Here is a 16,928-nt window from a genome sequence, read left to right on the forward strand (position 1 = left end):
AGTGGGGCATGTACCTGGTGTAGCTCAGCCCACCCAAATACAAGCTCGCCTCCCAGACGGGCCGATGAAATGGTGAAGAGGGCGGCCCTCTCCCCAGGCACCAGGTGCAGCCATCGCCCCCACTCTCACCTCCCCAAGAAACCAGGACGTGAGGCTTTCTACCAATTCAGATCTTTTATTCAGGAGGAATGTGGACAGTTAGTCACTGTTAAGGGGCACACAAAGTGGAATCGAAACCTGACTGCAGCCATCGTGGCATCCAAGTCCCCGCGGGGCTCTTCCCTACTCTGCTCTTGGGAGTCTCTGCCAGGACCCCCAAACCAGCAAAATCTCTTCGAAGTGAGTAAAGGAAAATAGCTTCAAGCAGCGACAACTTTTACAAGTGATTACTCAAAGAATGCACAATAGCCACAGTTCAGACAAATCAACTACAAAGATCATTTAAAAAAAGGTGGGGGGAGAGGCAGAAGGGGGTCCTGCTTATTAAAAACAAAGAGTGGATGAGAAAGTGAAGAGAAGGACTTAGGCATTGGGCTCTGCCTCCTCTGTCCCGTGTGACTGAGGGGCATGGGGCGGGGGCAGCATGGCCGTGCAGGGCCCGACACAGGCTTGATTCCAGCAGACACGGGGGGTTCGGGGTGCCTCGCTTTCTTCCTACAGCAGAAACCAAATGCTGCAAGGTTGCTAGATAAGACCCTGGGGTGAGCGGGGTCTCTGGTCTTTTGAGAGCCCTGTGCTCCTGGTTAAAGAGCTAAGCCAGAGATTCTAGTGCCTGAGATGGACCAGAGGGGGCGATATTCTGAGGAACCAGCGGGTGACAGCCTCCAGCTGGGAGCAGCAGGAGGACCAGCTGCCTCCAGTGGGCAGGACTGCCCACTGTGCCTTCAGCACACACAGACGCGGGCAGGCTCCCTCCGCTCCAGGAGCCAGCGCCGTTTCCCTGCGAGCCCCTCCGGACACTCGGGTGTCTGTAGACACCCTTAGTGTGTTAATAAAACTTGGGTTTCTCATTTGGTCAGTTTTCGGGAACACTAGCTACAAGAATAAAAATAAAAGTACACACACGGACATACCTACTGTTGAAGGGGGGACAGGCGGGGTTGCCTAGTCAGCAGTGGGTGGGGTGGGGTGGGGGGAGGGTGGGAAACCATGGAGGGTGCTGGCTCAGCACGTTCACAGACGAAGAGAGAAGATTCCTCCAGAGAGGCCGGCGCAGGTGGCGAGGCGGCAGGGCCTCTGTGCCTCTCTGGAGCGTGTCTGCCTGACCCTGGCCTACAGCCAGGCCCCACAGAGGCAGAGGCTCGGACCACAAGTGGCATTACTTGAGGTGTAGACTGGGGACTCCACCTCACAGGATCTGAGGACAACCTGCCCTTTCCCCTACAACTGCTGCCACGTCAACCCTGTGGAACTCCCCGCCAGGCAGGGACACCGCAGGTGTGCGACTTGCCCGTGAACAGCCTTCCAGAGTTACCTAGCAGAACAAAAGCATGATAAGCGCTTGGATAAATGGAAAATTGTATCTGAATTTCAACCTGTGCAATTACAAGTTATGGCACTCCTTTAAACACTCCTAATTCACCCACGACTTAACTGGCCTCCCCTGGGGTCGCTGTCCTAAGAAATATGGTGGGTGGGACAGCGACCCGCCCCGACCTTGTTTCTACCTTGTTCTTGCTAAGTCCTGTTTACTTAAGGAAAGAGGACAGCCCTCCAGGCCCTAATCCCGGCACTGGCAGGGCGAATTCCTAGGAATGCTTTAGGAGGAGCTACAGCTGGGGCCCTGGCGACACTCCAAGGCCCGCCTGTGCTCCCCTGGGAAATGAACTGGCCAGCCCTGCAGGGGGCATCTCAGCCACCCCTCGGGCAACTCCCTCGTCCAGTCTGGCTGGCCCTCACCTTTCCTGCCACCTGGGCAAGGGACACGCTTTGGAGGGGCAGCTGTCCCAGCCTCTGGGCCCCTCCTCAGCTGGCTAAAGTGCAAGATCCGAAGATCAATGGGTATTGTCTGCAGATCCCAATCACACTGGGCACCAGGAATTAGCTCACTGCAGCTTCAAACCCTGCCCTTCTAACTGCCTCACTAGACTCTGTAGGTCCCCTGTTCACCTGCTTGGAGGAAAGTGAGAAGTGTGACCACAGAAGGGGTGGGGGGGCTTGCAGATGAAATCACCCACACGAGACCATCGTCCCTGACACGACTCACAGAGCTGATGGAACCTGCTCGCGACCACGAGAGGACACGGGAACAGACAGAGGGAAAGGAAACGGAAAACACCCAAACCCAACTGAGGAGGAGGTGGGTTGTGGGTGCTCAGTGACTGCTTATGCGCCGGGTGGAGAGATGAGAGAACCTGGAGAGAACCGGCCTGGTATTCCCGAGGGAAGCAGGACAAACAGGAACCCCGAGGTCTCAGTACCGGCAACTGTGGTTCCGTTAAAAAGGGAAGAGAAAGAAAAAACAGGCCCCCAAGTCCAATGTGCTGAGGGACGCTCCGACCGACGTCTCTCACCCCGGTGTGAAACGCCCTGCCCTACACTGTCCTGTGGTCAGTCGAGGGACCACTGAGATAGAAGTTCTTTTCCTCCTGGGGCTTGCTTATCCAGTTCCCGTAGCCCATGTCCTTCAGGCTTTTTTTGAAATAGTTCTTGGCTGTCTCATAGTCACGGGCAGCTTTCTTGGCCTCACCATAGGAGAGTTGAAGTAGATCTCTGCGGTCCCGGAAGGAACAGAGCCTCTTAAATAGAAAAAAAATGTTCTTTTTGGAGACCCGGGACAATTCATTCCGCGGCCTGGAAAAACAGAAGGCATTCATCACTCGGCTGGGACCAGACATGGAGGGGAGCCCCGGGAGACGACACCACGGTGGGAAGAGCAGCCCTGGAGAGTGGCCAGCGTGTCATCCCCGCAGGTCACCCTGTGCTCCCCACTCCTCACCCGTCCACGGTGCCCCTGGTCCCATCCAGGATCTCCAGGTCGTAGCCGTCGGCCAAACACCAGTTGACGCTCGTCTCCTTGGTCTTCCCGGACTGCCTTTTGGAGTCATACACGCTGACTCGGCCGACCTAGGAGTCGCAAGAGCACCAGGAAAAGGAGGGACATGGCTCAGGAAAAAGGTGCTGGAGCAGGAACTTGGGGCTCAGAGGGAAGAGGGACCACGGGCTCACGACTTCCCCCTTCTGTAGGATTCTGTGTGACTGTGGCACGAAGTATACTAACTCCTAGATTCAGATGAATCCAAGACAACAAGGAGGGCAGCCATTGGCAATCACAACAAGAAAAGGGTAAGTTCCTGGGGTACCGACTAAGGCTGCCTTTGACTGCACTGCGCGTGTTTGCCCTGCACACAGAACACTTGAACAGGAGAACGTCAAGGGGAAAACAGAAGGGGTTACACATAGCACCTTGGGGTGGTTGACAATAAAGGGGTGTCGCAGTCCATCCTCAAATGCACTCCCGTCTCTTGTCACACGACAGCAAATGGCACGCGTCAGATGCCCTTGGCTGAAAAGGTAACCTGGGTACAAAAGAGAAATGTGCACACCTGTGTTTGCACCAAATGCCACACCGAGCAGAGGCATGTGGGGGCAGGGGCGGGGGTTGGGGGGGGGGTGCCTGAGGGGGCACCTGAGGGTACAAAACGGAGTTGTCGGGACGTTAAGAAGGCTGAACCGTGGCTGTGGCTGCCATCATCGAAGATATGGGCAAAATGTGTAAGGTTCCAGGAAAGGTCAGGGCTGGGGAGGTGGAGGAAGCGAAGACGCTGCAGTCTGGCTGCTGTGCTTCCTTAATTCATCCTGAAGAAACCTGCCCGGCACATCCTTGCCTGGGCTCGCTGCCTAACCCGGTCCCCCCAGCGTGACAGACCGCACACAAGGACTCGACCACTGACGACTGGGTCGGACACACTCTGAGGGGAGGCTTCACGCTAATGCCTGACCACGAAGCACGCAGTCTGCTGACATCTGGGCACCGGAAGGACAGCCTGGTCCTGGCTCTCAGACGGGCCCTTACCCAGTGTGACAGACTGGAGATACACGGGCTGCAGGAAGTGGGTCAACAGCGCCCCTTGCAGGCCTAGCACGTTCCAGCGCAGGATTTTGTCACTGCAGGACATGGTGCGGAGCCTCTCCCCGAGCCGGATGCCATCCCACGTGGGCACGATGTCACTGGACTCTACCGGGATCGTGCCTTCCCCTGTGAGAGACCTGGGTCAGACCCCTGGGCCGGAGCGCAGGGTCCGTTCCTCCGACTCGGGCCACAGGCTACTCACACCTTCGCTCTTCACACATCCCACAGCGCCTACTGTGCGTGGGGCGCTGCGCCTGGTGCCGCGCAATCACGGTGAACAAAACCGAGTGAGATCCTTACCCTCCCCGAGCGCTCACGGAGGTGAGGACAGAAGGGAAACGGGCCAGACACCAAGCAATAAAAACCAACATGGACGCAAGGCTGCTGGGGGGCGACCTGCCCTGAGGGCTTTGAGGGACAGCAGGGCACCCGCGGGGAGAAGCCACCAGGGCGCTGAGACGCGAAGGAGAAGGAACAGCAGAGCGAGTTCAGACACAGGGAACAGGGCAAGCGGAACCCCCGAGGCAGCGAGAGGGTGGGCTGTCCGGGAGCTGACTGCGGCCATGCGGCCGGTGGCGATGCAGGGTCTGCTTTGCCGTGTCGGGGAAACCACTAGGGGGGGCGGTTCCTTCTTCTCTGAATGACAGCTGGAGTGAGAGAACTCACCCACTTACAGCACGCAACTCAGCGACTTTTCAGGGTGTGCACAGTTGTGCACCCATCGCCCCGATCAATTTTAAAGCATTTTATTATCCCCAGAAGAATCCTCCAGCCCTGGCTGGCGTAGCTCAGTGGATTGAGCATGGGCTGTGAACCAAAGTGTCGCAGGTTCGATTCCCAATCAGGGCACATGCCTGGGTTGCAGGCCATGACCCCCAGCAACTGCACATTGATGTATCTCTTTCTCTCTTTTTCTCTCTCCCTCCCCTCTCTAAAAATAAATAAAAATCTTAAAAAAACAATGACAAAAAAAAGAATCCTCCGTTAGCAGTCACACCCGGTCTCCCCTGACCCCTCCCACCTCTCAGCAACCAGTCATTTACTCTGTTCCCATGGCTTTGCCTATCCGGAACATTTAGTATAAATGGAATCGTATGTGTAACCTTTTGTGTCTGGTTTCTTTCACTTGTGTTTTCAAGGCCCACCCACGTGGCAGCATGTATGGGTACTTCACTCATTTTCAAGGCTGAATGATATTCCACAGAATGAATGTATCGCTTCTGGTTTCTTGACTTATCAGTTTGGGCATTCGGTTGTTCCCACTTTTTGCTACGATAAGGAATGCTGCTATGAACTTTCATGTGCAAGTTTTGTATGAACAAAGCTCTTCATTTCTCTCGGAGAGAAAGATCTAAGAGCAGCTTAAGGACTGTGAGCGGGAAAGTGACACGTCTAATTCACGTGTGAGGGTGGCTCCGATGACTGCGGGAGGAAACAGGGGCAGTCGTGAGGGGACAGTAAGAGATGCCAGAGGCCAGTGGAAAAGGAGTGGGCAGACAAGGAGCAGAACCAGCAGCAAACCCAGGGGCCCAGCACGTGGTGTCCCCCTCTGCAGGACTTGGGTCTGCCCCACCTCTCCCCCGCCCCTGCCCCACCCCCCGGAGGAGACCTGATCCATCCCCAGGGCCAAAAGACCAGCTGTAGGAGGCTGACTCCCACATTGCCACTTCCAGCCAGGCCCTCGCCCCTGAGCTCTAGGCGGTTACCTCTGCCTCCTATTTGGTCTTCCTCTTCCTGCAGACAGCTCCCCCACCCCCAGACCTCCCCTCTCCCTGCGAACAAGGCGCTAGCACCCGGCAGCTAATGGCAAAACCCTGGCAGCTGAGTCCTTATGCTCAAGCATGCGGGCCTGGGCTCTGCAGAGCCCTCCTTGGGGGTGGGCGGGGGGCAGGGAAGGCCTCGCCACTCACCGTTCTCTACCTTGGTGCGCAGCTTGCCTTGTTTGGGGTTCTCGAAGACTGGGTAGTGGCGGGAGTCGGTGCTCTCCACCGCACGGTCGCTGCAGGACTTGTCGAAAAGGGCGCCGTCCCCGCAGGGGGCCGTGCTGCGGAACAGGGGCAGCTGGTAAACTGGCCCGTGCAGGTGTCTCCCGTTCCCCGAGCTCAAGGACTCTCCCTCGAGGGGGAAGCAAGGGACTTTCTCTGAAGCCTGTCACGGGTGACGGGGGCGGGCGGACTGTATGTGGGACTCATTCCACACCAGGGCTGACAGGGGCCCAGGAATCGGCTCTGACCTAGGGACTAGGGGAGCACACCGGCACCCCACCAGGCAGCGCGGCGACAGGCAGGGCAGACCTGATGTACAGGTGAAACGACACGGTCTTCTTTATCTGGAGCTTCTCTCCTCCCCGAACGGGTTCGAATATGCTGTCCTTCGCAGTCTGGGGGCTGTACTTCATCAGCTCGTTGTAGAGAAACCTGCGACAAGGAAGCCTGGCTGAGAAAACGTGTGACTCTGGGGAGAGCAGCTGCCTGTGCTCTGGCCTCAAGGGAGAAGAGCCTGCACGCCGCGGACCTGCCGTGGTTTCTCAGGTGGAAAGAGGTGGTGGGAGCTCTCCACGGGAGACCTCAGCGTGTCTCAAAGCCCGCCCAGCCAGCCAGGGCCACGGGGGCTGTGGCTTCTCCCCGAGTCCCTCCACCATAAAGGAAAGGTGAACTGGAGGAGAAAGCCGACAGGCCGGTGGGTTTAAAGGTCCTCAGACACACAGGGAGGGCTTCCTCATTCCTGAGGTCATGCTGTGCTTTTTAAAAAAGGCATGAAGCCGAGTTAGCAGAGGAAGGGAGAGCACCTGACCGCAGGCCGAGAAGTGGGCGTGCCCGGGTCACGGGGTCAAATGGCCGACGCTGTGGCCAGGGGCCTGCCTGTCTGCTGGGTGCCGGCCTCCACACCGGCCGGCAGCAGGCACAGCCATCGCCCCGCAGCCCCGCTCACCTGATGAAGCCCCTGCGGGAGATGATCTCCGCGTGGCAGTCGTTGACGGTCTCCCCCTTCAGGCTCAGGGAGTCTCCTTTCACACAGCGGTTCCCTGGAAGGGAAACGGGGAATTCCCAAAGGGAGAGGTGATGAAGAGCGGGAGGCTGTCTGTTCTCAAGGCGTGAAGGCAGAGACGCCTTCAATGCATCAATCCCGACTCCTGCACCCTCCTCCCTGGGAAATGAGAACTCGCTCCCCGCTCTGAGTTAACTGCCGCCACACTGAACCGCCGCAGGTCTCCGCCCCGCGCCTTCAACTCGCCCCCGGGGGATGCCAGCAGACAGCGGCCAGACCTGCTCCCGGGCACCGCACCGGGGGCACACGCCTCGAAGCCTCACTGACCTGTCCCCAAGCTGACCACAACCCCCAGGTCATCGGAGTCCTTCTTCATGATGATAGCAGCCAGGATCTTGCGGCCGAGCAAGGAGGGCTGGAAACTGTTGGTGAGAGCGTTGAAGCACCGGTGGCTCAGCATGGCTATCTGGTCGTGGAAGGTGCTGCCGGTGAGAGGGAGCTGTGGGGACGGAGGCCGTGTCAGGGCTGCAAGCCTGGGCCGCGGCCACCTCGTCTCAGAGTGGGTGGGGAGGTTAGGTTCACACGACCATGAACCGTCTTTCCCCTTCACGCCTGGTGTCCCGGTTCCGTGTTCTATAAGGCTAATATTAAAGCCCAGGAATAATTCAAATAATAGCAATTTAAAAGCTAACTCGCCCAGACAGGAGCTAGCTGGACCCCCCAAAAGATAGCACAAAAGTAGACGTCTTAACGGTCTTTGGCTGTGCTTCTGGGGACCTTGAGAGGAGAAGCACAGTTCCTCTGAGACGGGCCCCTGCCACTGGGGTTACCTCTGTGAAGCCCATGCGCTCTGCCTTCTCGTTCTCCCCAATCAGGACACGGAGAGCGGCGTCCGCTGCCTCCTGCTTGCCTTGCTTCTTGCTGTGCGCGCAGACGGCTGGGAACCAGCGGCCTCCGACTTTCGCTTGGTAAACAAACCTTTGGGATGAGAAGCAGGGGGTCAGGACAGGCCCCCGAACTGGACGGCGGCTGCAGGAAAGGACTGGCGTCGCCAGGGGCAGCCGGTCCTGCCGGCACGAGGCCTGTCACTCGCATGGCTGCGTCCCAGGCGGCGCCGCCGCCCAGACTCGGGATGCTCGGGGATCGCAGGGTGGTGTCTGCTGGACTCAGATACCACCTGGACGGCTACTTATGAAACATTTTCCCCTAAACTGACTCTTTTAAAATGTAAACACATTTAACATGGAAATACCACACTGTGAATGAAAAACCGTGTCACTCGCCATCATCTGAAGGCAGCTGCAAACTGAGTGTGATGAAGCCATTGAACCTGACACTGCTGCCTGCGGGCTCCGGGCCAGCATTTACGTGCAGGAACTTGAGCAAGTACGATGAGAGGGCGTACAGAAACACCAACGCCCGACTCGGACTTTCTTCCTAAGCAGAAAGGAGAAGCAAATAGCTCTCCCCCTGCTTGAACCACCAGCGTTGAACACTTCGATGTACCTGATTCCATTTTCCTCATCAGCTCAAGAGGACTTAACCTCAAGAAGTTCAAAATGCCAAGGTCTGCCTTAGCCCGGGGAACCAAACTTTTTTCACGAGGAAGCACTTTCTGACTCCTAGAAGCCTCGAGATGATATCGGGGGACGGGAGGGTCCCTTGGGCACGTCAGCCCAGCGGGCCGTGCAGGGCTCCAGTGGAGCAGGGAGGTGGGCAGTGCCGCTGGGGGCCCCCCTCCCTTCCCAGCGGGGGTCTCACACACAGCGGGAAGAGCAGGATGGAGCAAAACGGCGGGGGTGCCGATCAGATCAGGGGTCGAGAGCCCTGGATTCCGACCAGGCCCTAAGCTGCTGGGTGGGGACCCTGCTTTGGCTCATCCGACTGCGCACGGGAAAAGCTTCAGTGTTGAGACTTAGCAGCTCAGGCGGCAGCAGGAATCGATCTTCACGTGCACCCACGCGGAGCTTCCCACCGTTCCCTGCTTATCCTAAGCACCGAGAGCCTTCGCTCCTGACTTTGCTGCTGCCGGCAGCAGGGTCGTGCAGGGCAGTGGGTGGAGGTTCGGTGACGGAGGGACAGCGGGCTGAACGACACTGAGCGCGTGGAGGGCTAACCACGGGGGTCTCTGCCAGAGGGATCCTGAGATTTCACGACGGTGCCGTGTGTTTGAGCATGTATCACAGATGCCCCTGTGATCGAGTTTGTGAATGATGCAAATAGAACCCTTCAGAGTGGCCCTGTCCAACATGGTAGCCACTAGCCACACAAGCTTATTAACTTTAATTAAAATTCAACACAATTAGTAATTCAGTTCCTCAGTCACACTAGCCACCTTTCAAATGCTCAATAACCACATATGGCAGGTGCTTAGCCTTCTCAGTTAAATGCAGGGACAGGAGCTGCACTGGAATGATTAAGAAAGTGAAGACAAAGACTATAAATAATTCTTCGGAGAGGTCTGGCTGTGAGGGGAGCAGGGAGATGAGGTGGTACCGGGAGGGAGGTGTGGGGTCAAGGGAAGGTCCCTAAGACGGACAAGGCCATGTCCACAGGCTGATGGGAATTTCCCAGCAGAGGGAGGGCTGGTGATGAGGGAGAGAGGCCACTGAAGGCGCAGACGAGAGGACAGGAGCCCAGGGCACAGGGGCGGAGGGGAGAGGCCCCCTGCACCTGCTGCAACGGGAGGACGGGCAGGTAGGGAGGTGAATTTGCTAATGACAAGGCAAAATATTTGTCACATGAGTATTGCTATTTTCTCAATCAAGTGTGAATTAAGGTTACCAGTTTAGTGTGAGGATGACGGGTTTTGGTGGAGATCTGAACAAAGAGGCAAAGGTCTGAAATAGTTTTTTCAGAGTAGGAAAGAAAATTCAGTACAAAAATACAGCAGGAAAAATGCTGGGAAGGGGGCAAAAGTGGGAGTGGGGGCAAGTGGCGGCCCCTTATGCAGAACCCTTCAGTGGGTTTCCGCCGCCTGTGTGGTCAAGGCCGCAGGCCTCCCAGGCCCCGCCCACCCCCCAGCCTCACCTGGCACCAGGCCTCCCTGAGCGCCGCCCGAGGCCCTGGCCTCCACCACAGCCCTGCAGGGAACTCTTGCCTTCGCCTAGCACCCTCCGCCTTCACCCCCACCTCTGTTATAACCCTGCGCTGTGATGGAGGGTCTGTGGTGCATTCTCTTCATCTTCCTCGCTTCTCAGGGAAGCCCCCTCCCCTCTCCTCACTGAGTCAAGTCAGGCCACGTAGGTGCTCCCTGACTGTATCATGCAACTCCAGCCCTTTGGAATGCGTATCGACGTGGGAGCTACATTTCATGTGATCACCAGTATCCAGCTCCTGTACTAACAAATAAATATCTGTTGAGTGAATAAAGCAGGAAGATCGGCATGCTACTGCCAGGGGTTACGTGAGAGGACAGTGGCTCAACCCAGAGGGTCACAGTGGAGGAGGGAGGAGGAAGGGGGTTGGGATAGAGAGGAGCGGAGCCCGAGGATGCGCAGTGCCGTCGTCTCCTGAGACGGGAAAGACCCAGCGCGGAAAAGCTTCACGGAGCGACAGTCAGGAGTTCTGCTTTGGACATGTCACATTAGAGACGTCTGTCCAAGAAGAAGGGACACGTGAGCAGCTGGGCAGAGAGGAGTCTGGAGCTCTGAAAAGGCCTCCAGCATTTCCGTATTAAAAGTCGTGAAATTGCTGAAGGTTGCCAAGAGAAAAAGGAAAAAAAGAGGACCTGGGATCATTCACAGTAAGAAGGAAGTAATGTGGGTTATTATTATACTAGACGTTCAACACTTGTAGCTTCTAAATTAGCGTTTCCCCTCCTCTCTGCGACCTTCCTCCACTCCCCAGGCGGCACTGGCCACGCGGTGCAGCGCGCCCCCACAGCACAGGGCATCACCGCCGTTACAGCCTGCTGTGCTGTGATCAGTGTCTGCAGCACATCGCAGGGCAGGCGGCTTCTGGATCTTCAGTCTAGTTCACAGGGAGTTCTTAAGTTCTGAATGAACGACTGACGTGAAGTCCCGGAGAGGATTTTATAGAAGATTACTGAAGGGAAAGAAGAAATGGATAAACCTACCACCCGGAGAAGGATGAGGTTAAAGACGGTGAGTGTGAAGGGTGTGAACCAGGAGAAAAGCAGCTGGAGGGAGACCATGCCCCTCCTTTCTGAGCTGGCTTTAAACAGAGGGCAGGGTCCCACTGGTCTAAATCATTCTAAATGCATCCGGCCCCTCTCGGCTGACCGTTCTAAACTGGGGCGTGCTGGTCCAAGCACGAGTTTTCACTGACGCTAAATGCTCTTATGTGTCAGTGAGGGGGAACGAGCCAGAGGAAAGATGGACAAGGGCGAGAGCAGGTGGTTCACAGGAAAGGAAGTACGAGTAACATATAATCATGAATAGATGAATAACACTGCCTATTACTGAAACAAACTAAGATACAAGAGACCATTTTTATGTATTTTCCTTAATGACTTTTAAAAATTGAAACACTAACCCACAAGTAAAAATTCAAATAGTTCAGAGTATAACTTGTACAATGAAACAAGTGCCCCTCTTTCCCTAGAAGCACATACGATTAATGGAATTTTTATCTTTCATGAAAATATTCTGTGCACAAGTATAGAAAATATTCTATACTTATCTCCCCCGCCTCACTTTACACCTGGCTTTCTCATTAGGAACATGCCTGAGGTGGTTTCATATGGATGCGCCTCACTGTGTCTTACGGCTGTCTGGTACCCTCAGGTGTCGATGTGTTGTGGGCTATTTAACCAGCCTGCCAGTGTGTGTGTGTGTGTGTGTGTGTGTGTAGGCACGCTCGCGTAAGAGAGTCCCTAAAGGTGGCACTGCTAGGTCTGGGGGCGCCGCTCTCCACCCTCCGCTACGGTGCAGACAGTAAGCCACACCACTGCTGCTGAAGTCCACTGACAAAGTCTAATTTATGACAAAGCAAGGAGGAGCACCTGGCCATTTATTAATAATTCATTATTTTTCTTTTTGTTTTTCTCTATATTTCCTATTATATTTGAAAAAAAATCCTTTATGTATTTAATATTTAAAAATTAGCCTTGGGCCGCTGTTTATCAGAAGGGCTTTCCCCCCCAGGGACTTTTATGTGGGGCTTTGTGACTGCACATCAATTTTTCTTACAGTCAAATTTCTTTTTCCTTTATAACTGTTTTATGTCTTGACTGTAAGGGCTTTTTGTCACCCCAAAATTTAAAAAAAAAAAAAAAAAAAAAAAAAAGGTCCCAGCCCTGGCTGGCATAGCTCAGTGGATTGAGCACGGGCTGGGAACCAAAGTGTCGCAGGTTCGATTCCCAGCCAGAATACATGCCTGGGTTGCAGGCCATAACCCCCAGCAACCGCACATTGATGTTTCTCTCTCCCTCTCCCCCCCTTCCTTCCCTCCCTAAAAATAAATAAATAAAATCTTAAAAAAAAAGTCCCTACTTTTTATCTAGTGCTTCTATGACTTCATTCACTTTATATTTAACTCCTGGATCCAGCGGAATCTGGGTGCAGGGAAGGAGCCGTCCCAGCTGGTTTCCTTCTCGGATGGACCGCCAGCAGCTTCACACCATCACCGAGTGACACATCACTTCCCCACAGAGCTGGAGCCTCATCTGTCTAATGCACCAAAGTCCCACTCACGTCTCTGCCTACTCCTAGGTGCCTCCTTCTGTTCCACTGACCCGCCGCCTCGCTAGCCACACGTCAAGACGGCATTATTTTAATGTTTGCTACAGCAGTTACTTTATTATTTTTTCAGTTTTCCTTTCCTTGCATCTTTATTTTTCATGTGAACTTTAGAATCTAAGTCTTCTGGTTCTAAAACAAATTTTAGTTCTAAAATAAATAAATTTCAATGGTGTTTTATTGGGATCGCGTTAAAGGTGAAGATTAACCTGGAGACAAATATGATCATTAAGTCATTCTATCAGTTGTCCCCAGGTCACCAGTCTTCCTTCGACTCTCCAGCAGCATTTTACTTAAGGCAGAGCCCAGGTATATGATGAGGTCTGTCTGGAAAAAGTCCAGTCACTGTTAATACAGTGAGGATGGTTTGTGTGACATCGATGTAACCCGGCAGTGAAGGAGGGTGGACTGGAATGCGCATGTGTGAGCAATGACAACTTCACTGTACTAGTCAGTGCAGCAATGAATCTGCACCAAATTTTGCGTTAAGCTTGAACTTTCCTCCGTGGAAACTACTTGTATGATTCAGAAGGCCATGGCTACGGGCAACTGGTGACTGGCAGTTTCGTGATAACATGCCTTGTGCAGACTTTTTTGGTGAAGCATCAAAATCACCCAGGTGACTCAGCCCTCCTACAGCCCAGATTTGGCACCTGCAACTTCTGGCTTTTCCCAGAACTACAATCACCTTTGAAAGGGAAGAGATTTCAGACCATGGATGAGATCCAGGAAGATACGGCGGGGCAGCTGATGGAGACTGGACTGTGTGAGGTCCCAAGGTGCCTACGTTGAAGGGGACGGAGGCGTCCCTGTTCTGAGTACAATGTTTCGTGTATTTTGTATCTTCTTCAATAAATGTCTCTATAAAAATAGATATTTTACAGAGACATTTATAGAGACAAAGAGAGAGACACATTACATGGCTGGGTACCTGCTGGGCAGACTTCGCACTTCTTACTAGCAATGTGCCTGCTGTTCATGTTGTCAGCTGCTGGGGCAGACAGGGTCTTTTCCCGCTGTGTTTTCTAATTGCTTGTGGCTGCAAGCAGAACAGTTCTTTATTCTTATACATTATTTTGTAATTCCCCTGCTCTCCTAAACTTTCCCTTGTCTCTAATATTTCTTCAGTTTTCTCAAGAATATTCCATATATACAATCCTATCACCTGCAAATAATGGTAACTTTACATCCTCTTTCCTCCCTTTATACTTATTTTTCTCCGTGGACTGCATTAACCAGCAGCTCCAGGACAACAGTAAATAATGACACCTCCCTCCTGACTTCGGGGACAGTTCCAGGTTCAGCGCTAGGTAAGTGGCTGGCTTTTGACTTCAGACATGTATTTTTATCATGCCAGGGAGGCGCTCAATAATTTCACAGACTGGATTTTTAAAAAAGTCTGAGTGAATGCTGAATTCTACTAAATGACTTTTTGGAATTTTTCTCCTTCGATCTATGAATATGGTAAATTACAGTAATAAATATCTGAATGTAGACTAATCTTCGCACTGCACCGACGTGCCGTCGTTCACACTGTGGAACGGCAGAGACAGAAATGCTGACGGTGCCGCACTCACCGCTCACGGTGCGGGGGAGCCACTCTCACGCACAGGGCACAGTGCAAGCAGGTTTGTGGTGGTCTGTGTGGGAAAGCAGTAACTGACACACAAGACTACGATACACTGTGTTTGGCAGACTCACAACTGTAAACCTAGTTTTGCCCCACCCCGCATTGTTGACAGAAGCATAAGCTGGTGTAATTCTCAGTGGAGGATGGCTCAGTTGGCTGGGCACCCTGCATGACGCACCAAGGGCTGTGGGTTCCATCCCCGGTTGAGGCCTGCACACGAGGGAAATGGTTGTGTTTCTCTCTCCCCCCTTTCCTCTCTCTAAAAATCAACAAACACACCCTCAGGCAAGGATTAAATAAATAAATAAAACTACATGACCCATGGTCCAGAAACTCCACTCCTGAAAGTTTAAACCACAGGCGTGCACACATGCTTGCAGACATGCACATGGTGCATGGACAGTCATGGTGGGGCGTACACCACATATGTGTGCACACATGTGAGCAGACATGCATGTGGCACACGGACAGTCACCGCGGGGTTTACACCACATGCGTGTGCACACACATGTGAACAGACGTGCACACAGTGCACGGACAGTCACTGCTGGAGTGTTTTTGTTGGTCAAACCGAAACCAACCTAAACGCCATTGGAAGCTGGTTAAATAAATCATGTGAGGGAAGGGCATCAGCAGGACTGACATTCACTGTCTTAAACCAGGGGCACGACATTGGTGAACATGTTCGGAGAGATCCTCTATCTCTGGTCTAACAGAACCATTTAAAAACAGTCGGCATCTGCTCAACGAAACGTTAGGCAGCTGTGTACGATCCCACCGACCTGTACACGCTGACCTGTGATGACCTCTGAGATACTTTTGTAAGTAAAGGAGTCACAGCATAGCACAGAAGTGTTATATACTTATTTTTCTTTAAAACAGAAAGGAAACTGTGCTAATATGTGCATGGAAATTTCTAGAAGGACTCAAGAAACTGGTAATAGTGTATGGGGGCAAGGGAAAGGAAACTAGAATCTGAGATAGAAACGAGACATTCTCTTACATACGTTTTGAATCAGCTTGAATGATTCTCTTATGTATATATGTAGTTCTTTCAAATTAAAATTAGTTAATTTGAAAAATTTTAAAATTTTAAAAAAGATCACGCTCGTTGGAAAAGCAACTATTTTCAAAGTGGCTGATCTTCTAGGGGCTGCAGAGACAGGGCTGGACCAGTCTCCCCCAGCTTGCCCCTCCTGTCCCGTCGTTCACAGCTAATGCACACCCACCCCTCTCTTTCCCCGGTGGCAGGCCACGCCCACCCTGTGGCACAGGGCAGCCGCCAGCCCTGGAACACTCACTTGGGCTCGTGAGGCGGTCCGGACTGGTCGACCAGCTTGAACTCAGCAGCAAAGCCGTGGGAGCGGGCATATTCTAACAGGCCGCCCACGGGGTTGGTGTTCAGGTATCTGACGAGCTCACCAATCCTCCTGACCTTGTTGGGCATCGCAGATTCCGAGTTATCAAACGATTCTGTGTTGGTACTTCCGGGCTGAAAGAGAATTAGCCAAACCAAGAGGGACCGACCATAAACACTTAAGGAAACTCTGAGGGATTCACGGGCAATCCCACACCATGCTGCTGCTAAAAACTACCCGTATCTTTTGAGTAGGGAGTGGCCCCACCTGGGTCTCGGAAGGTGTCGAGTTGGTCGCCTCCCCGTGCAGGGCCTTCATGGCTTCCTCCGCAGCCATCTGCTTTGCCACTTTCTTGCTGGGAGCACTTGCAGTGGGGAAGGTGTGGTTTCCCATCGCAACACAGTACTGGAACCTGGCAGGAGACGAAAGGAGAATTAAAACGGTTTCGATCTAAGAGGCATACCTAGCCTTTGTCAGTTGTCATCCTGTAGGACTCGCCATTTCCTTGCACACATCACCTCTGTGCCTTGGCTCATGCAGCCACTTCTGCCTTGAGGAGCCGGTGCCTCTCTCCCTCCTCCTGCCCCCGTCTCGCTGAGCCTCGCTCACCCCTACTCAACACTGAGCACCAGCCTAGAGTCACCTCCTCCAGGAACCCTTCTCTTGCACATGTAAGTCTGCAGAGCCTCAGAGCAGAGCTTGTCACACGTATGCCTGGGTCCCAGACCGTTTTGTCCCACCACCAATAGCCTCCGAGCCGTGCAGCTCCCCAGTGCTCGGTCCCTGCTTCGCCCTTTGAATTCCTAGTCCCAGACTCTCTGCCATGCCCTCAAGGCCCCCCATCTTCCATATCAAACACAGGAGTGATCGCTCTGTGAAATAATCTGCCATCTCTGAGGAGGCAAGGAGGAGCTGTATCTCTCTCTCTTTTGAGAAAACCTCAGCAGAGATACATGATACAAGAGATGTACTTGGGGTCATGGGCAGGGCCTTCTCTGGATAGGAGGCGGAATTCACAGGAGCTCCCCAGCTTGTGCACACACTCAAGCAATGTGGTGACGGGGTTCTTCCCAGAAAAGAAGGAAGCTGCTGAAGGGGTGGTGGGCTGGGCCTCTGCCGTCTGGAGAAAATGAGAGACAAAGAAAAACAAAAACAAAACAAAAACAACTGAGAAAACA

At 53.5% G+C, this 16,928-nt stretch overlaps 1 protein-coding gene across 10 annotated transcripts in view; it reads right to left on the minus strand.

Moving 5' to 3' along the window:
• Window positions 1–1,952: 1,952 nt before the first annotated feature.
• ADAR (adenosine deaminase RNA specific) overlaps window positions 1,953–16,928 on the minus strand; it is a 41,368-nt gene continuing 26,392 nt past the window's right edge. For 3 of the 10 annotated variants that reach the window (XM_028502642.2, XM_036015450.1, XM_028502643.2), the window contains exons 4-15: window positions 16,794–16,870; window positions 16,018–16,162; window positions 15,694–15,884; window positions 7,891–8,038; window positions 7,388–7,559; window positions 7,004–7,097; window positions 6,367–6,489; window positions 5,983–6,116; window positions 4,016–4,198; window positions 3,406–3,518; window positions 2,939–3,066; window positions 1,953–2,793 (exon numbers count right to left, since the gene is read on the minus strand). In XM_028502642.2, the coding sequence (XP_028358443.1) occupies window positions 2,535–2,793; window positions 2,939–3,066; window positions 3,406–3,518; window positions 4,016–4,198; window positions 5,983–6,116; window positions 6,367–6,489; window positions 7,004–7,097; window positions 7,388–7,559; window positions 7,891–8,038; window positions 15,694–15,884; window positions 16,018–16,162; window positions 16,794–16,870 (1,767 nt within the window). In that variant the 3' untranslated portion in view covers window positions 1,953–2,534. Of the gene's footprint in view, window positions 2,794–2,938; window positions 3,067–3,405; window positions 3,519–4,015; window positions 4,199–5,982; window positions 6,117–6,366; window positions 6,490–7,003; window positions 7,098–7,387; window positions 7,560–7,812; window positions 8,039–15,693; window positions 15,885–16,017; window positions 16,163–16,721; window positions 16,871–16,928 lie in introns of all 10 variants that reach the window. The other 7 variants (XM_036015447.1, XM_036015449.1, XM_036015448.1 and 4 more) reach the window with 4 other exon arrangements.

This window comes from Phyllostomus discolor, chromosome 14 (genome assembly GCF_004126475.2).
Source record: "Phyllostomus discolor isolate MPI-MPIP mPhyDis1 chromosome 14, mPhyDis1.pri.v3, whole genome shotgun sequence".
NCBI lineage: Eukaryota > Metazoa > Chordata > Mammalia > Chiroptera > Phyllostomidae > Phyllostomus > Phyllostomus discolor.